The following is a 26942-nucleotide window of genomic DNA, read 5'->3' as shown; positions in this document are numbered from 1 at the left end:
ATCTAAAAGGTCATAGAAAGCCACAGTTGCCCTATAGAAAGGAGTTCAAAAGAACGGTTAGAAAACATTCTTCTGAACCCAGTAAATATAGGAAGCAACTGTGCCACCCAGTGGCTAAAAGAAGAAAATACATTTAAGTTTTTTAGGGGGAAAATGACAAGTGATTACATCAACACTGTTTTTAAAACTATGATGATCATATACATTGTCCAAGGCAACACTTATGAAAAGAGAGAGGAATGCTATTACTAACTATGCAAGAGCAAAAGAGGTAAACTGAAACAGTTGCTGGCAGGCCAGGTTGTATATTCACCCTACTTAAAACCCAAGCCAAATTTTCTTAGTCCAAACAATTTCTTTATTTAACATTTGGAATTACTTTTCCATATTTATGCTTTATATTTCCCCAATCCAGCTGTAAACAAATCAGGGGCAGAAAGGAAAGAACTTGCTATGATCATGGAACAACACAAGGTGGGCATCAGAACAAATATTATCACCATAGTTTAAAAGACAGTGTGATAATAGTTTGTCATTTGTCCCCAAAGAGACACTTAAAATGAATTTGCTGCCATTTAGCCATAGGATGGTACAAGTGATAGCTTTTATAAAAAAAATTTTAATTATTCTTTTAGTTGTAGGTGAACACAATACCTTTATTTATTTATATGTGGTGTTGAGAATTGAACCTAGGGCCTCACACACGCTAAGCGAGTGCTCTACCGCTGAGCCACAACCCCAGCCCGTGATTGTTTTTTTTTTTTTAAACTGGGTTCAAGAGCCTATTAGTTTGTTTTCAAACTACTTCTGAACACCTTAGTGAGCATGCAGTAGAATGATATGCAAAAAAAATAAAATTCTAAGAAAACATAAATGGGTTGGTAAAAAGGTAGGGACAGCAAATCCAAGTATACTTCTCAAGAGAAAATAAACATGAATGATTTCTAGCTGATGGGTTTTTCATACATGAAACACTCAAGTTGTATCCTGCTTTCAATAAACATTTCTGATAGAGACAGAGAGGGGCATAAGAACTACAAAAATTTGAGTTAACTTTAATCTCATGGCTCAATTAATGTAACAAAATCGAAATAAGAAATAACTGCCAGAAGCGATGGCACACATCTATAATCTCAGTGACTCGGGGGCTGAGGCAGAATGATAAGTTCCAGTCCACCTTTGTCAACTTAGTTGAAACCCTGTCTCAAAATAAAAAATAGAAAGGTCTGGGAATTGAGCTCAGTGGTAAAGCACCCTGAGTTTAATCCCCAGTAACCTCATCCCCACCCCAACAAAAAAAATTTCAGAAATGATTAAAGTTACATTTCACAGAAATTAATTTGACATCAGTACAGGTAGGAGGAGAAAATGAAAAAGTCAAGGATAAAAGGGAATATTCTGAAAGATATAAAGTGACCCAAAATGTCTAAGGAACCAAACATTAGTCTTAAATTCTGACCCTACTTGAAAAGTCATATAATGCCAAGTCTAGGAAAGTTAAAAAACCTTAATTTTATATTTTTTTCAAAAAGAGATTACTCTAAACAGGAATATTACATCTACAGATAAATCTACGAATGGATTCTACAAACCTTAAAAAGCAAAACTCAAGTTTGGTGAAGTTTTAACTACAAAACCAGTCAGCTTTGCATGTATGTATGCCAAAATAGCTCATATATGCTAAACATACACTTTGCCACTGAGCTATACCTCCTACAACCCAATCTGCTTTTATTTTATTTTTTAATATTTTTTAAGTTGTAAATGGACACAAAACCTTTTTTTATTTATTTTTATGTGTGCCGAGGATCAAATCCAGTGTTGCACGCATGCTAGGCAAGCGCTCTACCACTGAGCCACAAACCCAGACCCCCCAATCTGCTTTTAATGATTATGAGCCTTATTATCAATATGTACTTTCCCAATACTCATTACAAATCCCCCACCCCCCCCCAAAAAAAGTGAATCATATCTGACATTGATAAAAATATTAAATGCAGTTTCCAAAGTAAATTAATTTCAACTATGGTTCAAAAGGTGGGTCTTAACTGGCTGATAAAATTTATACCTAAGGTAGAGAGTGCCCTCCACTGGAAGTTAATAAATACAAAGCCACCTCAGATATAGAAAAATATGGGAAATTTATCAATTTTTAAAATACTTAAAAATGACCAAGTTTAACACATATACAGAGAAGAAATAAACCTTGAACTTTCATATATAAACAACATATTACCAATAACTCTCATCTGCTAGAAGGAAAGGTATAGTCAGTTATGTAGCACACTTTTAGTAACTAGTCAAATATTTGTCCTATATTATATGAAAAGACTGACAAAGTTTATTAAAAGGAGCCACAACTACCAATAAATATTGATGGATATGAATACCAAATTACTCTGTTACAAACATGAAGTGTTTAAGGATTCTTTCAACACTGGCAATTTGAAATTATTACAAAAACTTTTCAGAATAAAATGCCTAGTCACTATAGAAAATGGCATAACAATTCCTCAAAAATCTAAATAAATGAGATGGGGGTATAGTGGCAGAGCACTTGACTAGCATGCATTAATCACTGGATTAATCCCCAGCACCAAAAAATAATAAGAACACAGTATTACCATATGATCCAGCAATTTAATCTCTAGATACATGGCCAAAAATTGAAAGAGTGGCCTCAAAAAGATATCTGTATACCACTGTGCATTAAAAACATTACTCTAATTAGCCAAAAGATGGGAAAAAAACAGATTTCTATCAAAAGATGAATGGCAGGGCTGGGGCTGTAGCTCAGTGGTAGTGCACTTGCCTAGCAAGTGTGAGGCACTAGGTTCAATCCTTATCACCACATAAATAAATAAAACAAAGGTACTGTGTCTATCTACAACTAAGAAAAAAAAAATTTAGGATAAACAAAATACAGTAACACACACACACACAAACACACACACAAAATACAATATCACTCAGCCTTAAAATGAAATAAAATTTAAGCACAGATCTGTAATCCCAACAACTCTGGAGGCTAAGGCAGAACAATTTCTAAGCCAGCCTCAGCAATTTAGACCCTCCAACAACTTAGCAAGACCCTGTCTCAAAACTAAAAAAATAAAACAAAATAAAGGTGGTGGGGAGGAAAGGACATAGCTCAGTGGTAGAGCACCCTTAAGATCAATCTCAAGGACAAGATGCAAAAAAGCCAGTCATAAAAAGAAAAACAATCGATAGTCCCATTAATATGCAGTATCCACAGTGATAAAAATCAAAAAGACAGAATAGTGATTAGGAGGAGTTGGGGGGTGAGGCATGGAAGAAATAGGGAGGAATTGTTTAGTGGGTAGTATTTTAGTTTGAGATGAATAATTCTGTAAAATACCACTATAGCCACAAAATGTTAAAATGGTAAATTTTATGCTATGTATATTTTACTACAAAAAGAGAGACTTTAAGTAATTCCTGATCTGAGTCCACAAGCTTATTTAATTCAGCAGCTAATTAAATTCTGAATTCCCAGAAAGTCTAGGTGACAATTTCCTAACCCCTAAGATTTTATGCAGAGTACTCTCACCTCCATGCTTTTGATTGAATTTCAGCCCTCATTCTAATCTAGCTATATAAATCACGAGACATAAACATGAAGCAGTTTTACAGTAGGCAAATTTTCGTCAGCTAATAAATGTTAAGAGTTGCAATTATATCAAATATCAGTAGTAGCAATATGTGACTTTAAAAGCCTTCTGTATTGTACCAGTTTCCAGTAAGAGGAAGAGGGGGAAAAGATTATACACTTAAAATACAGCTCACTTGAACAAGATACCTCATGTGTAGTATCCCAATAAGCATGGCCGACAAACTTGAACTGAGTCTTCCCATAATACAGCAACGACTTAATCGAGAAAGCAAATCAGTAGGCAGACTGGGTAGAAAATATACAAGCTGAACCAAACGTTTCTGAGACTCTGCAGGGAGAACGACCACAGTGCCTTCTTGTGGATCTAGTGGGGTAGGTAAAAATATTAAATTCAGCTATACGATATATACAAACTGGAGATTAAATTTAGTAAAGCATGTTGATGGCTTTTATTGAATCAGAGGCTGACAAATTACACTGAAGTTCAATCATATCAATTACAAAATTTTTATCATAAATCATGTATCTATGGCTTGTTAAGCTATTTCCTGAAGTAAAACAGTGAACATTATAATCATTTATTCAAAATTTATTTATTTATTGAACACTATAATAATTTCACAATATCTAAGTGTTCTGTTAGAAATAAGAACTTTGATGGGAGTGAAAAGGAAACAGGACTGAGCACAAAGCATAACAATGAAAAACAAGCAATTCAACTAACAGTGAAAATTACAATATCAACCTAATTTAAGGTAAAAGACCTGATTGTCTGCTCCATGTGTGTGTATATATCTATGTACCTATACATATATGTACAATATTTTAAAATATAATCCATGGTCCAGGTATGGTGGCATATGCCTGTAATTCCAGTGACTCAGGAGGACACTAAGGTAGGAAGACTGCAAGCTCAGCAACTTAACAAGATCCAATCTCAAAACAAAAAGGATGTATAGTTCAGCAACTTAACAAGATCTAATCTCAAAACAAAAAGGGCTTAACCCTCATCACCCCCAAAAATTTTTTAGAAGTTATAGAAAAATATTATATAAAACATATAAATATATAACGTAAAATACATTAAAATTCTTAACATATGACCCACAAAAGGTGGAAACCATGTACAAGTGGCATATGAGTAAAGGGAATATCATTTAACTGTAAAAAGGAATAAAGTACTGATACTTGTTCTAAGACTGATGAACCCTGAAATATAATACTAAGGGAAAGAAGCTAGACATAAGAGGCCTTGTATTATATAATTCTGCTTATACGAAATGTCCAAAATAGACAATTCCATAAAAATACAAAGTAGATTAGTAGTTTCCAAGGACTGGGGGAGAGAGAATCTTAGGGACAATTACTGAGTACAGAGTATTTTTTTAGGGTGATGAAAATGTTCTAGAATTAAATAGTGGTGACAACTGTACAATCTTTGGAATATATTTAAAAACCACTGAAGTATATATTGTAAACTGGTAGATTTTATCATTCTGTCTCAATAAATTATGTGACTCAATCTCAATAAACAAATACAAACTATATGCACATGTATATGCCCATGTATATACATATATATATTCATGTATTTTAGTCATATTTTTTGCTTAAAATATTAAACACTTAAGTCAGTTCCAGGGATGAATACTAAAGTAAAAATATAAAGAAGTCATACAATATATTCATTATAAGTAATGAAGGTATTATAGTGCCATTAAAGCTTCAAAGTAATTTCTTAAGTCTCTTATTAGTTTTGAATTTATAAATAGGAGGTAGTTTCAAAGATAATTTAAGAACACAAAAAGCATCGGCAGCCAGGCCCAGTGAGTGGCACATGCCTGTAATCCCAGAGGATCAAGAAGCTGAGGCAGGAGGATCCCAAGTTCAAAGCCAACCTCAGTAAAAGCAAGGCACTAAAAAACCCAGTGAGATCCTGACTCTAAATAAAAATATAAAATAGGGCTGGGGAGATGGCTCAGTAGTCAAGTGTCCCTGAGTTCAATCCCTGGTACCACTCCACACCCTGCCAAAAAAAATATCATCTACAAACATTAATCCTCTATAACAATTCCAACAAACAATAATACTGAAAATAAATTTACTGTTTAGTTTTTAATTTTTAATTTTGGCAATTTGACAACGGCATAACTAAAAAGGCGGCAAAGCTAAAGAGATTCCCTTAAAAATTTGTTTCCTACACTAGGATAAACCAATGAGTACATATGCCACTTAAACTCTTACCATAGATTCGGGGAGCAGTAGTTTGTAAACTTTTTAGTAATTCTTTATTTGCTCGTGCTGCAGCAGTATGAATGATATCAATCAGCTGTGTTGAGAGTTCAGGGTTTCGGGAGCCCAGATGAGAGAGTTGCAATGGTAAACCAGCAAGCCAACGGGATAACACTTTACTACGGTATCTTAGATAGACCAAGGGAAAACACGACAAAGTGTGATCTTCAAAGGCAAGGGAAATAAATTTGAACTAACAAAAAAGGATTATAATTTAAACATGCCACCAAGTGACTAATCATGAACCAATAACACATTTGTTCATTTAAACATTTGAAAGCCTACAAGATGTCCCCATCATTTACCTACGAGAAACGTTTTCCAAGACTTTGCCCACTAAATTATGCAATATGGGATATTATCTAAATTGTAGTTTTACCTTAAGGGACAGAAATACTTAACTCTTTGTAAACTACTTATCTAGTTAATGTTAATTATTATACTCTATTAACAAGCTGATGCATTTGCCCACACACAAAATGGCTTTGAACTTGTGTTATTTTATTATATAGGGCACTTACTTAAAGCTCTAATGTCTTGGTTTAACAGCAAACATTGAGAGCTTAAGTAAGTATGCACTTCATTGTCAGACCTAAATTTATAGCAAAAACCAGACTACAGTCCAACAACTACCTACATATATGGAGATATCCCAAATCAATCAATCAATCAATCCACCTCTCTCTTACTGGCGATTGAACGCAGGGTCTCGCAAGTTAGACAAGTATTCTACCACTGAGCTAAATCCGCAGCCCCCCCCCCTTTAACTTTAAGACAGTGGCTTGCTACAGGCTGGCCTTGAACTTGTGATCTTCCTTCCTCAGTATCCCTAATAGTTGGGATTACAGGAATGAGCCACCACCACATGTGGCAAACCCCAACCACACATCTTCCTGACTAGCTCAAATGATCTTAAATTTACCATATCAAAAGAGTTAATTCCTGATGGACATAATCATGCACACCTGCAATCCTAGATACTTGAGAGGTTTATACAGGAGGATCACAAGTTGAAGGACAGTCTTGGCAATTTAGGGAGACCATGTCTCAAACTGAAAAATAAGAAGGGCTAAGGGTGGCAGCTCAGTGGCAGAGCACCCCTGGGATGAATGCAAATACTGGGTGTCCAAAAAAAAAAGTTGATTCCTTAGTTCCATTCTTTGTTGTCTATCTCACCTGATAGTATTAAACTAAGCCAGAAACTTGGTCATCTTCTATTGTCCTCCAGTTTATCCCACATGTCCCAATATGTCACTAAGGGCTAATGATTCAACCTCCATATTTTCTTTCTTTTTTTTTTTTAATTTATTTTTTTAGTTTTTGGCGGACACAACATCTTTATTTGTATGTGGTGCTGAGGATCAGACCCAGGCCGCACGCATGCCAGGCGAGCGCACTATCGCTTGAGCCACATCCCCAGCCCTAACCTCCATATTTTCTATGGGAAGAAAAAGATTATGGCCGTGTTGTGGCTTGAATATGAAGTGTCCCCCAAAGTTTGTTTGAAGGTGAAATGACTAGACAGAGTGCTATAATCTACTTTGAATAAACTGCCGGATAATTACAGGCAGGTAGGATGTGGGTGGAGAGGGTGGGTCAATGGGGCATGCCCTGGAAGGGTTAGCTTCCCTGTGCCCCCACCCGGTTTCCTGGCCATGATGAGGTGAGCCACTTTCCTCCACTAGACACCTTGGGCCCAGAGCAATGAACTTAGCCAATCATGGAATAAACCTCCAAAACCTCTAAGTTATTTTTGTCAGGTATTTTGGCCACAGCAATGAAAGGCTAATTAAAGCAGGCTGCTATAGGTTGTTGCATCTGTTCACTAGCTACAAGTAGAAATACATGCTAAAGAGGCTTTTACTGTTCAGACATGGGTATAAAGTTCACGAGAACTATTAAGCATGCTTTTTTATAAAACTTTCCATCATTTCATAAATGCACTACATAGGATTTTTAAAAAAAAAAGAGACACTTTCTCCAAAGATTTCATCACTCTATCAGCTTACTTAAAATATTTAAACAGACTACAAATAACTCAGCAAGAGAAAAGAGAAATTTTGTTTTGTTTTGAGTACCAGGGACTGAACTCAGGGGTGCTCAATCACTGAGCCACATCCCCAGCCCTACTTTGTATTTTATTTAGAGACAGGGTCTACTGAGTTGCTTAGCGCCTCACTTTTGCTGAGGCTGGCTACAAACTGGCGATCCTCCTGCCTAAGCCTCCTGAGGCACTGGGATTACAGGTATGTGCCACTACACCTGGCATATAATAAAATAAAACTTTACCTGAGCCTGTAAGATCTCAATTCTTCCTTCTGATAGATTTTACTGAAAAATTTTAGTAACAAAGTCCGAACTGGAAGAAGAAGGCCCCTTTGTTGATATAATGTATAAACTGCCTTAATGAGAGTCTCTGTAGCCTCTAAAAACAGAAAGAAAATAACTGATATCAATCAAAAATATTTCTTTAATAACCTCCGAAATTCCTCTAAATTCACTTTTACTCTGCCCATACGGCAAAAGCAGGTCTTAGCTACAAACTATTGATAACTATCAAAGTCCTACTGTAATAACAGCGTAACTAAAACCAAAGTCAAACCAACCAAAAGTTACAATATAAATTTTCTTAAGGTACAATAAACCTTGGGATGCCAAAAAAAAAGTGAAAGGTGAATTAGATTGGAACCAAACAGAAAAGCCTTGATTCAATTCTGAATGAAAAAAGTTGTTGTAAATCAGTCCAAAAAATGGACATTGTAACTTAACTCCTACACTGAAGAAAGGTAGATGAGGAAATATAGAATGTTCATTCTACATTGATCAAAGGGAAAAACTTTTAATTTTCAGTCAGACTAGAGCCCTTAGAAGATAGGCCCATTGTGAAGCAAATTAAATATGGGCCTATCTTCTAAGGGCTAAATGATTTCAGAGTTCAAGCAGATAGTGCTTTATAAATTCTTAGGCTAGCTACCTTATACGGTCTGAATATAATTAACTACATGGAAAAGTTTGGAAGTCACCATTTCATGGCTAGTCACTAAATACCATAAGAGCTCCTCTCAGATCAAGGCAAAACAGCATCACGTACCTCTATTTGGTTGTATCTGCATTAACCTCCACGATACTCCAAGCAATCTGTTCAGCTGCTTACTGTTTAGCCTAGAGCCATCTTCAAGGGTCTTTGTCACAAATTTCCTTATCATTTCTATCCAACTGGAATCTTTCTGCAAAGTTGAGGCATTTGCCAGGGAGACCATGATATCAGACAGTGTTAAATTCAGTAAGAGATGATCTACGTTATTGGAGAGAATCGTGCAATGCTTGATGCTAAAAACAAACAAAGACACACACACACATATATCTATAAAGTGTTATGTCTACCATGCCTGCTTCACTTAGCGTACTTGAAACAAAAAAATTCCTTCTAGAATTAATAAAATGTCAAGATGACACAGTGTATAGGCAAGGTTCAGGTCATAGTTCTGTAAATAAACTATTTACTACAGAATCGGGGTTGTTCAGAAAGTCTGAATTACCCTGCTTATGGCTCAGTTCATTACTAATGCTGCTGTTTATATAGAAGGCAAACTGTTTCACAATACTGCATGGGAATCCTAAAAAACTTGAAAGATAAGAAGACCTGAAGATTTTTTAAGAAAACATTTATTTGGATGGACATCACAGCAGATCTTGGCTTTACTTCTAACTAATCACCTTACCTAAGAAACACTAGTTTCTCCTGATAATAATTTCCTCCTGTATGAAATATGAAGACTGATTCACGTAAGCACTGATTTGAAATGAATTAACTTTATAATTCACATACTAAAATCAGTTTACTTATCTTAGCCAAACAAAAATGTTTCTTTCAAAACTTGAAAGAAATTTTTAAATACCTGAATACAATATTTATTGAACAAAATCTGAAATTCAAAACATACTCATTTCAGATTATTACAGTACAGTCCATTTTTTTCATGTTTAGAAAAATGTGGAGTTGACTAAAATTATAAATATCTCAAAGTAATCAATTTTAAAGGAAAACAGTAACTCTGGATTAGATTTCAGCAAGGACAATTGTGAAGAACCACACATACATGAAAAGGGAAATAAATTTGGTGTGGCTGAGCATCAAGCAAGGCTAGAAACCACAAATGAGCCTAGAAAGGAAAAAGGGAACCAGTTTACAAAGAACATCAAAATTAATTTTGCAGACAAGGGAGTACCATGGCTAACTTCTTTCAGATGGATGATTTTGCAAATACAAAAGGAAAAACAAGAGTTATAGACTATAAACAAAGAAGCAGCTGTGTGGCTATTGGAGCAATCCAGGCAACAGTAGGCAAGGGCAAGAACTAGGGTCAATACTGGTATGGACTAGGAGAAGGGAAACATTAGAATAAAAATTGTCTGGATATGAGACTTGCTCAAATGTATATACATATGTGAGATGGGGAGGGTAGAGAAGGGCAGCATCAAAGATTCTAGCACTGGTGACTAAGTTGATAAGAGATGATGGAGAAAAAAGAGCAGAAATCCAGAAATAAATTCTACCTTGTATATACTGAACCTAAACTGTCATAAATCCAGGCAGCATGGCTGACAAACAACTCAATATGGAAGTCTGACACTTGACACTGGAAAGAGAAGTCTGAGCAAAATTTTATAGAAATTATCCACACAACCACTCCCAGCTAGCTGCAAAGGAAACTAGGATGGCTAGTTTTTATTTTATGTAGCTATATGTCCAGCTAAAAACCGGGAATTTTATCATTAAAAGAGAATGCAACCTGGATAAATTTGCAACATTTCCTCCCCCCAGGTAGAGCTTTATAAGATAACACTCTCCTAGATTTATCTCATGCAGCACAATCTATTACTAAATCTGGGAGAACTCAATGGGCAACTGCAAATTTCAGAGAGTTCATTCTGCTTCTCCAATAATTTATACGAAAAGTTTAAAGACTACATATACCAACCCACTTTACACTTCTAGAAAAAGAATATAAATTGTCACTTTGAATGAAAATGATGTATCAATGTTCAGTTCACTAACTGCACTGATAGTTGGAGAGGCTGTGCATGTGTGAGGACAGGAAATATACAGGAACTCTGCACCTAAAACTGCTCTAAAAGAATTAAATATTTTTTAAAAAAGGAAAGAAATTCTGATGCATGCTATAACATGAACCCTGAAAACATCAAACACAAAAGAACAAATACTGTAGATTATATTCATGATGTACTAGAATAAGCAAACATACAGAGAAAGTAAGTTGAACCGTACTTATCAGGAGGAGTATGGGCAGTTACTGTTTAGCGAAAACAGAGCTTCAGTTCAGGATGAGTTCAGAAGGTGGTTGCACAATAATGTGAAAGTACTTAATGACACTCAACAGTACACTTGTAGTTACAATGGTTAAATGCTATGTTATGTACACTTTCTACCATAAAAATAATTACAAGCTTTGTAACTACATTTCAACATGAGGGGAAAATGAAGACAGCAAGCTAAAGAAACTGGGAGTACATAAATATGTATCTTGGCACAAATGTCACTTCATCAGAGTTGCCTTTCCTAGAAGCCTCCAGCCCCCTAAAAAACAAGGACCAGCTCTTTGTTCTATACCTTTTGTTAAGTACTGGGAATTGAATCCAGGGGCACTTCACCACTAAGCCATACCACCAGTCCTTTTATTTTTATTTTAAAATTCTAAGACAGGGTCTGGCTAAATTGCCCAGGCTGGCCTTATAATTTGCGATCCTCCGACCTCAGCTTCCTGGATCACTGGGATTACAGGCATGTGCCACCATGTCTGACCCCTTTATTATATACTCTTATATTGCCCTAACTCTTCTTTCATTTGATCACAATGGGTCACTGATTCAATAATCAGAGAAAAAAATTCTCCCTCATTAGATTGAATTCCACTGAGAACTGGCACTATTTATCTTTATCACTAAATGTTCAGCACCTACTACAGGAGGTGGCTTACACATATTAAATGTCCAACAAATTTATTGAATGCTAACAGTATACCCTACACTATTAAATCATTTACTTACACTTGAGAGTCTACTTAATTCTAAACATCCTAAGCATTATTTAAACTCATTTTTTTGAAACCCCTTACCAGAAAAAAACAAACACACATAAAATTTTACATCATGATATCAGGAGTTCAAAGACTTTCTAAACCTTGGATAGACTGTGAATTAAAGTTCTGTTCTAATAAGAAAATTGTGTGTGGAGGGAAAAACCTAACATCTTCCTCAAAAAAAGGTCTCTCTGATTCGAGCAACTCCATAAATTAGTCTTCCTAAAACAGTTTTGACCAACCAAAAGTCCTCAATGACAAAAGAATCAAGGCTAAAAGTAAGATGAACTCCAGGAAAAAGAAGTTATTTCCAGTATCAAGGTCAGTGAAGAATAGAAACCAGATCTGACCCAGCCAGGTCCATATTCTCCAGTTTTTTTTTGTTTTGTTTTTTTAATATGGTCTCCTTACATTGTCTCTAGTCCCTTACACAGTCTACTAGATGAAATCATATCCATATTCAGATCCACTTCAAACACTACCCTCCATATAGCTTTTGTCTATTTATCCTGACAAAAACTTATCATCTGTCTCCCAACAAATTCACAGTTAATTAATGGTACAGTTATAAGTATACTTATATAAAGCCTTATGTTATCTATATTAATTCATTTTAAAAAAGTATTTGGACAAAATACCTTTATTTTATTTATTTATTTTTATGTGGTGCTGAGGATCAAACCTAGGGTCTTGCACATGCAAGATGAGTGCTCTACCGCTGAGCCACAACCTCAGCCCCATATTAATTCACTTCTACCAATTATGGAGCTACTACTTCTCAGCTTCCAACTCACCCTCCAAACTCCACTTTGTGATCCTGGGGCTGGGACTATGTGAGCCACAGTTTTCCTTTATGTGGCTTCTTCTAACAATAAAGAGATGGTAGAAAGAGACTTGAAAGCTGTAGGATGAAGACAGGGTATTTTTCTTTCCTATCCCTGTTTTTGCTTCCTATTGCTGTCTGCATCAACTAGCACCTCTTCTACAGGAATGTTCACAATTCATTCTAGAAGCCACAGTGATTCCAGCTTGTTCAATAAAGGGTCTCTTTGATCCTAACTCTACACAACTAGTATCACCATGCCTGTAGGAAAATACCAACAGAACCAAGCTAGAACCCCCTTTGCAGAGTTGTGGGTTCCTGCTCTATACAGTCTTCTCTGAGGCCAAGACATGAACACCAGCTGAGCAGCAACCGCTTCCAGAGGTCAGTCCTGGCTCCCTTCCTCTAAGCTTTTTCCTTTCTTTTCTTTGTTCTCAGTTCTAGAGATATGAGTTGCTATTTCCATAATATATTACTATTCCCTTGTTGTCTTCTCAGTTTTTTAAACCGTAATTAATAATTCTTTATATTAAATTCTGTTAAAACTCATTGGTGTGGTTTTTATCTCCTGAATGGATCCAGACACACTTGCTTACAATTCAGAATCAAATCACTTAGGAAAGAAAGGAATACAACTTAAAATATTTTATTATCAAAATACTTTATTTACAATAAGTGACCAAAATAAATAGTGAATGAATGAAAAGCTCATTCATCTATAGAACAGCCTTATTTCTTCCAGCACAGTCCCTGAACCCTGCTCAGAAAATCTCTGTGGGGCTGGGGATATAATTCAGTGGAAGAGTACTTTGCCTAGCATACACAAAGCTCTGTGTTCAATCCACTGACCCATCCTCCACCCCCCCCCAAAAAAAAGAGAGACTAAGAAAGAAAGAAAACAGCACACAGCCTCAAAGCTTCTCCAGTTAGTTTCTTCCCTTTTGTATATTAAAGATCCTAAAGACTGTTTTGACAGGCTTTTTAAGATCCCCTTTGAATGTTCACTCATTTGAAGCAACTATAATTTTAGTGTTTCGCTTGTACCTGCTTGTCAAGTTTTATTATATAACGTGTTCTCACATTTATCTGCTCTCACTTGCAGTACACATTTTAAATGCTTTCCAAGCTGACTTTTTAAACTCCATCTTCTAATTTATTGTCCCTTTTCCCCCTTTCTTTTCCAATTCCTTCCTTCAGGACATTGATCCTACTTTTACTACCAGTTTCCTCAAGTAAAAATGAGAGCATACTAAGATGACTTTCCAAAGTTCTCTAGACAGAGAATCAATAATTACATGGTGCCCCTCAAAATAAACCACCCATGTTGGCAATTTTTAATTAATGCACATTTATGTACTTTAATACATTCACATAGCACAACTGTACAGACTTTTAAAAATTCAAAAAGAAAATTACTAAGGTTTGTTCAAAAGAGCCATACTATGGCTACTTCTATTTTCACAAAATCTAAATATCTCATGATGTAGAAATTGCCAGACTATGATTAATTACATTTTAATAATTCCATGTTTAACAGCTTTTTAAATTTATACAGTGGAAAATAATCACAATACCTTTTATTTGTCTCTTTCCTTCTGTGCTTGGTTATTTCTTTTAAGGCATACGGAAAATGACTCATAAAATGGTGTTTGAAGTCAATAAGGTAATTCTTTCGAAGCCAGAACTCCTGTTGAAATAAAGATTAAGATTAGCTATCTATGAGAAATAAATGTACAATAATCAATAAAACTTTAAGAAAAAATGATAATTTGTCAATATTCAGCTATAGATGGTCCATTATGATACACCTTCTGCCAGTGATATAAGATGCAAATAAAATTTTAAAATCAGAATGAACTATTAAGGTATCCAATTTTCATCCACAGATCCTTTTGGTACCTGATAATTATTTCCTTGAATTTATCTGCTACTTAAGAAAAAAAAAGGAAAAGTAAATGAGATTGGAAAATATTATGAATTTGAACCATTAATGGAATATTTATAAAATACACAAAACAAACTCTTCTACTTAGCATTCTATCTATACCATAACTCCAAACCACGGTGATTCCACTGTTTCTCATTAAAGGTATCCAAAACTTAAAGCAATGCATGTCTCTAAAATGCTTTAGCAATAATGGTGAATTTGTCATTCCCTCCTACTTAAAACACTTAAAAATTCCAGATGAACATTCTTATTTCTTCTGATACAGAGTAACCAATCATCCCATTTTGCCAGACACTTAGCAGTTTCCTAGGATATAGGATTTCAGGTACTAATGCAGCTAGCTATAGCTCAGGTGCTCCTGCTTAGTATACTGGGTTCTTCTCTTCTTCCTGACCTCTAATTGTTTGGATGTACCCAGTTACCAGTCCTTAGATGTTTCTTCCCAAGCTCCAGATTCTATTTACAGGTGTACACTTGACATCTCTTGGACTTTTACTATTAATCATTAGATGATGGCTGCTAGAAGAGATGGTGACCATAAAGGAGTTCATTAGTGTTCTAGTTTTATAAATTTGATGCCGCAGTCTGGCTGGGCACAATTCAGGAGCCACTTGTCAAAAGAAACGAACTTTATTTTTAGAACCACACACGCCAAACAAAACTGCTCCTCAGGAAAAACCTTCAGAGCCCAACTGCCACCACCGGCTTCCCACAAGCCTCTCAACCTCCCCCACTCCTCCTGCTCTTGAAGCCAATTGGCTGGGTCGCGTGGGCGCAGCCAAAAAAAGTCCCCCAATGAGCAGATCCATAGTCTGAAAGGGCGGGGAAACAGCCCAATGAGCATCACCGCAGAGGAGCCAATCAGCTAGAAGTTGCTGGGGCCGCTATGGCTCTCAACAATTTGACACTTAAAATTAAACACTTAAAATTAAACGAACAGGGCTGGGGTTGTGGTTCTGTAGCAGAGCACTTGCCTAGCACGTGTGAGGCAATGGATTCGATCCTCAGCACCACATATAAAAATAAATAAATAAAAGTTATTTAAAAATCCAAACTCCTTAACAGGAACCAGAGTCCCACATGATCTGGCCACTGTCACTCTTCTTCTCCCTCATCTTCCACTTCTACCAGTACCTCACTTGCACTTGGCCTTCTAGTCATTCTTCAAATATGCCAAACTTGTTTACACCTAGGAACTAGTACACCTAGGAACACTTCCCTATACCAAGAATGTTCTTTTTCCTGCATATTTATTTATAAGTCTTGCTCCTTTGCTTCATTCAGTTACTTTTTAATGTCTTAACCTCAGAGAGCATTTCCTGACAACTTATCATTCTGTTCTAGTTCCCACTCCTATGTCCAGCACATGCCTTCTTTATACCTGACTTCATTTTAAATTTTATTTCCAGCATTAATATTATATACTTGTTCACCTTTTATCAACTATAAGATAATCACTCTAAGCTCATTACCAGTAAGGTTTACCTTTTTATGTCCACTGCCTAGAACAGCACCACAGAACTCAAAAAGCCCAAATTTCTTCAGTGATGAAACTGTTCTATATCTGTGCCATCCAATACAGCAGTCACTACCCATATGCAACTATAGAGCACTTAAATTGTGGGTTGGTAAAATTGAAGAACTGAATTTTAACAAACTTAAGTTGCCCCACTTATAGATGTCAAATAAACCTTTGAGTAAAATGACTCAAAAAGCATGACTACATCTGTTTACATATTCTAATTCTCACAAGAAAAGGGTACAACAATGGATCACATAAATAAAAAGTAGCAAGTAAGCCAACATTAAAATACAAGATACAAATTTTTATGAGTAATTATAATCCTGAAACCAACAATGTTAATATAGGATCCTAAAAATCAAAGTACATTAAAAAGTTAAATTATATTTTCATTTTTAAAACCAGCTACATATTAAGAGTATTATCAGAAATAAGCTATCTCAGTAAGGATCAGAGTATCCCAACACTGCTTGTAACTTGAACGTACCGTAAGATTTCTTTTCAAAACAAGAATCAGTTTCAAATTGCTAAAAAAGATTTAAAAAAAAAAAAACTACTTGAATACAAATTAAATCTCAACTGTGATGCAGATACTATCAAAATCAAATGCATTAAACAGCACCTAAGACGGTACCCTAACCCAGATGCCAATTTGTCAACAGAAAAACCTATAGACTTTCTGAGAGAAAAAAAATTACCATTCAGTCTGCCATCTGTGACTTGCATTAAAAGGCTAAGGAATGCCATTTGATTCCTCCTAAAAGTGAAGCTGTTAGAAAGGTTATTCAATGTCTTAACTAAGCCTACAAATAAAGGTGAATGAGAGATGGGAGTTAAGAGTAGGAATGCCAAAAAAAAAAAAAAAAAAAAAAAAGCCATTCAATGTCACTCGGCACAGCTAACATACACTTTTATACTTTCTAAGATAATAGTTCTTATCAAGTTATTAGAATTTGGCACAGTAAATCTCCCAAAGTAAATTAGAAATAGATGCTTTCAAATATTAGTTCTGAGCTAGGAATGCAATTCAGTGGTAAAGTGCTTTGCCTACTATGGTGTGAGGCTCTAGGTTTGATCCTTAATACTGCAAAGATATATACTATCCTATCTGAATTACTCCTCCATCCCAATTCTATGTAAATAAATCAAATCAGCATTCTGGTCTTCAAAAGTTCATAATCTTTTATGCTTAGTATGCCATGTTTAAAAAACACTAATAAACCTAGCCATGTTATAATAAAAAATAGTTCTACGGTATAATATTTTAAATATCCATAAAACTAAAGCAATATTTAGAACCTTTGTCATTTGACTGGTAGCAGATGACCCAAAACTAGCACCAATTAATTAATTTGCATGTTCTGCATTTTGGGCTTACTATTTTACCTAAATATAATCACTACTACTAAAGCAACAACAAATGTTTATTGGTGCATCATATATAACCAGATACCAAGGAATTCTGGAATTTTTATTTCTCAGCTCTCTAAAATAGAAGGAAAGACCAGTATTCAAAATCCATGTTAAAATATTATTACTTTCATTTTTTCTTGGCCTTTCAAATGCAAATACAGCTTCTGACATACAGGATTATGTCCTAATAAGCCCATTTTTAGTGGAAAATACCCTAAGTCAAAAATGCATTTAATCTGGGAATGATGGCTCATGCCTGTAAACACCTGTCTGTAATCCCAGCAGCTCAGGAGGCTGAGACAGGAGGATACAGTGTTCAAACCCAGCCTTAGCAATTATGAGGCGCTATGCAACTCACTGAGACCCCATCTCTAAATAAAATACAAAATAGGACTAGAGGTATGGCTCAGTGGTTGAGTGTCTCTGCATTCAATCCCTGGTAAACCCCCACCCCAAAAATGCATTTAATACACCTAGCCTACCAAATATCATAACTTTGCCTAAACTATCTTAACTCATCGTGTCCAACATCACAGATTAAATATTTACCCAATGTCCTGTTTTTAGAATGGTTTATATATGCAAAAGTATTGTCCCAGTGCCCAACTTATAAGACAATTTGTATTTTCAGTCTGAATCACAATAAAGGATATAAGCTATAGGTTATGATTTCCAAGGTATTTTAATGCATCTATGTCAATTTTGTTGATACAGCTGCAGAATCGAAAACATTAATGAGTTAATCAGTGTTACAATTACTTACATTAGCCTACGTTAGGGCAATTACTATCTAACATAAGCCTATTTTACAATAAAGTGTTGAATATCTCCTGTAACTGAATTAAAAAAAAACAGAATAGTTGTACAGGCAAGCTCTTTTGCACCATTCTAAAGTAGAAAAATTTTCAGCTGAACCATCCTAAGTCAGGGACAGTAGATCCATTCAAGAATACAAATAATACATACTTTTCTAAAGAACTGTATACATTATTATATCATGAGCCTACATCAAAAATGAACTGCCATATAGAAAGCAAGTTTTGCTTTCTCAATATCATATACTATACCTCTAATCATGATTTTTTTCAATGTGTCAATAAAGACAAAAGACTCAAAATTTACATCAATAAAATGCCTATTTGAAAAAGGAATTTAAACACCATCCCTACAGATAGGTGATAACAGTGCTAGAACATGCTCAACCTACCTTAGTACAATTCCATAATGCTTTTCAAATTTATCAAATATTACTACTTCAGGTTGAAATTTAAAAATTAGAACACCATAATGCTTTTCAAAAATTACCTGATACTACTACTTTAGGTTGAAATTTAAAAATCAGAACAAAGAAGACCTCCTTCTCTGTTTTATGTGTTCATAGACAATTATAAGGATTTACATCTGTCTAGTCAAAAGTTCTTGCAGAAATTCTTTTATAGCTGCCCTTTTAAGTGTGTTGGCATACTAATTTAGCACCAACTTAATTTCATAGATTATTCTTCCTTTCTTGCACAGCAAAGGATCAGCATACACACCATACACTACATTCACAATAAGGTCTCAGTTTGGTCTTTTCTGCTAACTTAAGCAACATGACACAACTAGAAGCCATTACTTAATAATTTTACTTGCACTTTTTTAATCCTACAAAGACCGTCAGAGACTAAAATGTCCCTAAATAATCAATCCATCTTAGAGGGTGGGGTTATGGCTCAGCAGTAGAGCACTCACTTCGCATGTGCGAGACCCTGGGTTTGATCCTCAGCACCACATAAGAATAAATAAATAAACTAAAGATATTGTGTCCATCTACAACTAAAAAATAAAAATAATAATCCACCTTAAACATTTTACACTACTATGAATTATATCTAATAAAATCAAATGGAATCCAGCAAATTTTTATACATATCACTAAAAAACTACATATATTCATAGATAATAACCTCATAAAACTATTCACATTTTTTTTGAAGTTCACACTTAAAACTCTTGAGTATTTTTTGGGAAAATGCACAATCGATTCATATAATAAATTGATTTCTAAGCTTCCTATTTACGATAAACGGCTTTACTAATAAAGTAAAAAACCCATTAGTTCTCACCAATTTATGGGTTTCATCATGTTGTTTAGAGAGTTTCCACAGAAGAGAAATAATATTAAGGACTTGCTGCATAACCTGTAGCGGTTCTCGCTCGAAACCACTTCCAACAGAAGCAGCTAGTTGTGGAGGCACAGCTTCAACCCAGCATTCAATTAACAATGGAATTATTATCTCTATAAATCCTTTCAGGTTTTCAGTAGATGATAGTCCTTCATCCACAGCTCCTAGTCCTCCAACAAAAAACCTTGTAAGGAAAGAATAAAATTTAAAAAAATTGTTTAAAAAAGATGCATTATCCCTTACTCAATTTAAATCTTAAATATAAACTACCAGTAAAATGAAGCACCATGAACTGATAATTACATTAAGACTAGTAAGAAAAATGAAATTCTAAGATGACAAAGCCAACAGAGATCATCAAGTTTTACTTCTCGTTAGGCTTTTCTAGAAATGAATAAACAAACATACTTTCAAATAAATCCTCCCATCAGGAGTCATCAAATCAAATCATGAGTAACTACATGAAAACTATGAAAGACAACTGCATGTCTTCCACCATTAGCCATCAATGGTCAGCAGTTAGAATTCAATATAGGAAAACTGAGCGTGGACATAACTGAAATCCTTCTTACCGTAGCCTGAACTGTGAACTGACATTTGGCTGTGAACCCCCATTTTCATAAACCTGGATGTGTTGCTGGTCGTTGGCATGTTCCTTCCAGTTGATAAAAATGGAGTTGCTAGTGGCATGGGGATTTTCTTTTTGTTCCTGAAGTCCTTCACTTTCTCTCAACCTACTGGATCCATCTGCCAAGGCCTGAAGGAATTTACTGAGTCTCACTAAGACTTTCAGCCTCCACTGCTGAGAAGTGAGTCTCCGATTAGGATTTACAGAAAGTATCCAAGACTGGGATCTGTCTCTATTTACCAGTCCTTTGGACAGCTGCTGATGAGAAATAAGTTCTACAAAATTCTTAAGCAATATACTGCTACGGCCAGTAATTAGAGCTGGGTACTGTTCCAGCAGAATGTCCAAAACTTTCAGAGAGTCCTCCTGAATTCCTTCAGTAATGTGAGTCATGGCACTAGAGAGATGGGCACTTACCAAAGGAAAAAATGGAGAAATTTGTTCAGCTCGTATTTTGGGGGCCAGGAATTGAAGAAGTTGAACTGCTGCTAATCGTACATTAGCATCTTTATCTGTAAACACAGCAGTCACTTCACTTAATATGTTTGAAAGGTGTGCATCAATTATAAATGGGTATTGAGACAAAAGGTCTTTAAGTCCAAGAAGAGCACTTTGTTTAACCCCAGCATTGTAGTGATGCATCTGTGACAGCAAATCCTACAAACAAAAATAAAGTTTTTAGGTGTATATACATCTATACATTATATCATTTTCAACTAAACATGCAAACTATGCTAATTAACTGATACTCCTTATACAAACTGCAACAATAAGTATTTTAAATGCTATTAAACTTTGATTAAAATCATAAGTTTTGCCTTCAAAATATTTTTAGCTTAAAAAAGTTACATAATTTTCAGTTAGAATTTTTTTTTTACATTAAACTACATACAGGCTCAGACACTATAATTTAAAGTGATAGCAATCAACACCATCATTTATTATAAACCTATTACGTACCAAACATTATGGTGAGTGCATTTATGTACTTCTAATTTAACAGGCCTTTTCCTGCCTATTTTAAATGTTCTTTTACAAGTGCGAGGTCTTTTACAAGTGTGTATGTATTTTATTCAGGATACTACTTGAGAATTTTATTCACAGAATGTTTCATTTAACAATTGAAAAAATAACTTCAAATACATTATTATTTAACATCCAGAGCTTCAAAAGCAAAATTAGAAAACATGTCCTCACAAAGACCTGTACACAAATATTCATAACAGCATTACTCTTAAGAGCCAAAAAGTGAAAATAAATCAAATGTCCATAAGTGATTAGCAAAATGAGACAATCATACAAAGGAACACTATTCAAGGATATAAAGTACTTTTCTGATCCAAGCTATAACATGGATGAACCTCAAAAATAAGCTAAGTGAAAGACTAATAACAAAAAGAAAAATCTTCAGAAGATTAGTGATTGCCTAGGGCCAGGAAAAAGGAATGGGGAGTGACTCCAATGGATAACTTGGTAAAATATATTAAAAATCACTGAATTGCTTACTTTAAATGGGTGACTTTCATTATGTATGAACTATATCTCAATAAAGCTATTCAAATTTTTAAACAAAACTTCTGCTCAAACTTTGACTTTAAGCATTTATAAACTAGAGTTCCCTAATCTAAAAATCTAAAACCCATTATGTTCCAATATCCAAAACTTTTGAGTGCCACAACACAAGTGGCAAATTCTTTACCTGACCTCCAGTGATTTGTCAGTCAAAACATGTGCATACTAAAATTATTGTATAAAATTACTTTCAGACTATGTGTATAAAATAAAATGTAGACTTGAGTTCCATCCCTAAGGTATCTCACAATGCATATGCAAATATACAAAATACGAAAACAATGTGAAATACAAAATACTTTTGGTTCCAAGAATTTGATAAGGAATATTCAATCTGTACTATGAACCTATAACAAACTATGGGCTACATAGGTTCAAAAATAAATGTGACAGGGGGCTGGGGCTGGGGCACTTAAAGGGAAAAATTGAGAAATTTGTTCAGCTCGTAGCTGAACAAAAGTGTGGTAGTGTACTTGCCTGGCATGTGTGAGGTACTGGGTTTGATTCTCAGCACCGCATATAAATAAAGGTCTCTCAACAACTAAAAAACTATTTTTTAAAAAATATGAATGCAACAGAGTCTTAAGTAGCTATAAAAACAGATAGAAAACTTTTCATCACAAACATGATACATCAAACAAAAAGTTAAACTTAAGAATTACCTTCAGATGAAATATATTATCAAATAAGTATACTAGAGGAAAACCACTATCATTTAGTTCAGCAAACTTTTATGGAAGAGGTAAAAAAGATGCAGTTCCAAGATCAGATATGGATAACAGATGAACCCTAAATATCATCTATCAATAAACTCTGACCCTAGGCAAATCATTTCCTCTAAGAGTTTAAGCAACTTTTTACAAAAACATTCTACATGATTTCAAAGAAAATCTTATTTTATCAAAATGAGATTTATGACTTACCTTTATGTTTAATTTTCTATTGTTTGTTGGAAGTGTTCCATCCTCTTTAAGTTGCTCGGGAAGATGTATAGTCTTTGTTTTGAAGTTTGTAGCAGTAGCATTTTCTAACTTGGGCTTCTTTTTACCAACTTTCAGTTTTACTTTTTGGAAATCATCTTGGCGTTTCCTTTTTCTGGTCATTCTTGAGTACTATATCAAAAACAATTAAACCCAACATTTACATTACTCTAACATTTCAAACATAAAAAGAATTAAGGCCAACAGTGATTATGCCATAGGATCAAAATATTAAATGGGAAATATTTTCAAGAAGTGCAAAAAAAAAAAAAAATCAGTTTAGTCAAGAAATGCTATCAGAGCCATTAATGATAAGGCAACAACTTTGTCACTAGGTTTGCAAATTTTTTGTTTGGGTGGGAGGTAAAGACCAAGAGTAGGGGATAAACCTGGTATAGGCTAGGTGAAGAAACTAGCATCTTAAATATCAGACAAGTTCAGACTAGATAAACAGAAACCCTGTATCTCCCCCCCAAAAAGATAAAAAGCAACATAAATGGAAATACAATGTTACAGAGGGATAAGGAACAAAGACTAGCTAGACCACTATCATAATAAATAACTCAAGCATAACCATGACACCTTGTACCACCTCCTCCTCATCCACCATTACATTGTTTGAACATATGTTCAAATCTTTCTACTTACAAAATCATTGATCTGTGCCTCCTACCCATTCCCAGGCCACTACTTTAAAGAAGTCCTATATTTTTTACCCTTGACTATTATTCAACAGCTTCCTCAGTGGTATTCTTGCTTTGTCTCTAATGTCTACTATTTAGTCCTCTGGCCACAGTCACCAGACAAATCTTTCTAGATAGATCTGACCAAGACTCAGGATACTTCAGTTCTTTATACTCACAGAGAGTAAAACTTCCTTACCATGACATATTATGACCCTCCTAATGGAGCCCTAACCACTCTCTCCAGCTTTATCTTCCCACAAGCTAACTTCTAAAAAACAGCCCACTCCTTCTGGAATCAGCTCAACTCTTTTTGATACATTTTCCACATGCCTCAAAAATAATGAATTCTGCCTTCCACTGTACATCCAATTGAGTAGATAAATATTTCTGGAATAAAACTTCTCCAGTCTCCATAATTATCCTATGCCTATCTATGAAGTCACAGCATTAGAGAAAAAAAAAAAATAAAGTCTGCAGTATTTCAAGATTAATAAAATGGGACTGGGATTGTAGTTCAGTGGTAAAGTGCTTGCCTAGCACATGTGAGGCACTGGGTTCAATCCTCAGTACCACACAAAAAATAAATAATACAAAGGTATTGGGTTCACCTGCAACTAAAAAAAAATTTTTTTTTTAATTAATAAACTGGCTGGGCCAAGACTAAGCAGCTGAAGTTCCAGCCTCAATTCAAGAAGTTCAGAAGTCAATCAGCTATTACATATCTAAATCCACTTGACTGCAGCATTTTACTACCATATATCCTCATTAGCTAGGATATGACAATACATTAAAAAGTTAATTTTATTTTAAAGCCAACTATGTAGTCCCAGATGCTCAGGAGGACGAGGCAGGAGGATTGCTTAAGCCTAGAAGTTAAAGTATAGCCTGGACAAGTATAGCAAAATCCCATCTCAAAATAAATAAATAAAGCTAATTCTAAAATTAGACTGATGCTTATCCAAATTCTGCCACTTTTTTTAGCTGTTCTTATACACCGTGGCTCAGTTTAACCTACAAGATGATAATAATAATACCTATTTCATATGGTTGTTATGAGATGGAGTAAATAATGAGTTCATGCTTGTAAAACATTCAGAACTATGCCTTGCACATCACTAAATACAGACGCTAACACATACATGTGTTTTTGAAGTCTTAGGGCCAGTAAGTACATGCCAAGCACAGTATCACATACACTATGTATACTATCATTCTATCAGTTCAAAACCATGCAAAGAAGGTAGTACCAAACCCATTTAACCATGTGTTTCAGAAAGATGAGCAAGTCAGTCCTGGAGAGGGATTCATTAGGACTGAGCACTGAAAATCAGTTTGAGGTTATACATACTGGAATTAAAATAAGGATTGAAGTCTGTGTGGAAAAATGGCTTGCCTTAGTTCATTTACCCCAAATGAAAGTTTTCATTCCACCCACCACTCTAGTTATCCCAGTTGGGGGGGAGAGGGATTAAGAAATTATGGATCTAAAAAGAAAGCCCTGATACTCATGTGGCCTATTTTAATATTAAAAAAAAACAGCTTTTATTAATTAAGCAAGTATACTTTGTGAGTTTTTCCTACAATTGACCATAAACTGGAACTAGAGATCAAAGTAAATGGTACAGTACAATGAGACAAATTAACCTGTGCCTGCTCTCCGTCCCCCAAGTTTTCTGAGCTCGCTTTAATCATTTAAGTACCTGGGTCTCCAACATGCAATCATTTGTAAAGTTTATGCCATATTATCCATCATTTCCTATTAATTCACGGTTTTCCCTCCATCAGGAAGATTATGAGGGCTAACTGCCACATTGACTTTTTGATCTAGGAAAGTTTACCAGGAACTTTAAAACTTCTAGTGGCAAATGTTATTATTTTCATTTAAAAGATTCTCGCAGCCTGCAAATCAAAACGTTCAAAGTCACTTTTACAGTAGTTGATTTTGAGTAGAGGGCAGCAACTCTAGCTTCAGGGACAGACCTCCTATATCATATCGCTGGTCCTCCTCTGTATGTGAGCCCCAATCGGTTTTAAAAGTGAATTTCACATATTCCTACTGCAGGGCTTTAGTAACCCTGGCGTATCAGGATTTCAACTTAACGGAATTTCAACCTGTTAGTCTGTCATCAACCTCATTACCCTTCCTCATTTTCAACTGCTTCCCTGCCCCCACTCCCAAATTAAGGAGAGCAAGCAGAGGGTACCCGGCCTTTGATAAATTCCTCTCCAAATCGCACTGAGGGGCCAAAGACACCAGCTTTCCCAGAAAGCAAGCGCCCCAGGCAGGGGCGATTCCAAAGCACTGCTGGTCTGGTTCAGCTCGGAACCGACCGCTTGCTTAAATCCCCTCGCCCAAAGACCAGAGGGTCAATTAGGGGACTGGACACCCCACCCCTTTTCGGTCTTGCGTCCAAGGAGTGAAGACCCCCAAGAGTCTTAGGGAACTACTTCTGCTCCCGAGGACTCCGGTCGGAGCCACGGCCGGGAAAGGGGTACTCCGAGCCCCACACACTGGCCTAAAACTCTCCCAGCCCCGAAACCACGCGAACCCGCCCAGTCAGTAGAGGCGCCTCCGACACGGTGGGAGCCCCGCCCCCGCACAGTCTGATCCGAACCCCGAAGACCCAGAAGGGGCGCACGCCGCCACCGCCCGCCCTGCCGCCTGGGCCGCGCGCCGACCGGGGGCGACGGTCCCACGCGACGTCCCGCGCCCCGGGAGGGCCCAACCCGACGGGCGGCGGCCGCTCACCTGAGGGTGCGGCCGAGACCGGCGCGCAGAGGCCGAGGGAGAGAACGTTCAAGCACTAGCCCACGGGGCGACAGCGTGCGCCGCCGGCCTCAGCCTCTCACTCCCGGAGCGTGTTTTCAAATCGCCTCGTCCTCACGCGGCCGCGTCTCCTTCCGCCGCCCGGAAATCAGGGCCCCTCCCCCGCCCCGCCGCGCTCACGTGACCCCGGCCCGCAGCCGCGCGCAGCCCAGGAGGCGGGGGCCGGAGCAGCAGACCACGCCCCCGGGGGAGGGGGCCACGCCGGAAGCCCCTAGTTCGCCCAGGATGGGAACGCGTGGAGTCTGGGACCTGGGGCCAAAGCAGGCCTATGAGTCCAGCCCGGAACTTCCCGATCCTGCGTCTCCCAGGTTGCCGCCCAGGTTGCAGCTGGTTGGTAGCATGCTTGTTCTC

At 36.3% G+C, this 26942-nt stretch overlaps 1 protein-coding gene across 1 annotated transcript in view; it reads right to left on the bottom strand.

The window, feature by feature from the left end:
* Positions 1-26687, bottom strand: part of Tex10 (testis expressed 10) — a 46088-nt gene extending 19401 nt beyond the window's left edge. The window contains exons 1-9 of the mRNA XM_046457233.2: positions 26514-26687; positions 23022-23210; positions 20471-21183; positions 19839-20082; positions 14425-14537; positions 9018-9256; positions 8216-8351; positions 5879-6054; positions 3821-3998 (exon numbers count right to left, since the gene is read on the bottom strand). Of these exons, the coding sequence (XP_046313189.1) occupies positions 3821-3998; positions 5879-6054; positions 8216-8351; positions 9018-9256; positions 14425-14537; positions 19839-20082; positions 20471-21183; positions 23022-23201 (1979 nt within the window). The 5' untranslated portion in view covers positions 23202-23210; positions 26514-26687. The remainder of the gene's footprint in view (positions 1-3820; positions 3999-5878; positions 6055-8215; positions 8352-9017; positions 9257-14424; positions 14538-19838; positions 20083-20470; positions 21184-23021; positions 23211-26513) is intronic.
* Positions 26688-26942: the final 255 nt, after the last annotated feature.

The sequence above is a fragment of the Marmota monax genome, unplaced genomic scaffold, assembly GCF_021218885.2.
Source record: "Marmota monax isolate L192 unplaced genomic scaffold, Marmota_monax_Labrador192_F-V1.1 WCK01_AAM20220418_F8-fsc00069, whole genome shotgun sequence".
NCBI lineage: Eukaryota > Metazoa > Chordata > Mammalia > Rodentia > Sciuridae > Marmota > Marmota monax.
This window is presented reverse-complemented; position numbering and strand designations above follow the sequence as displayed.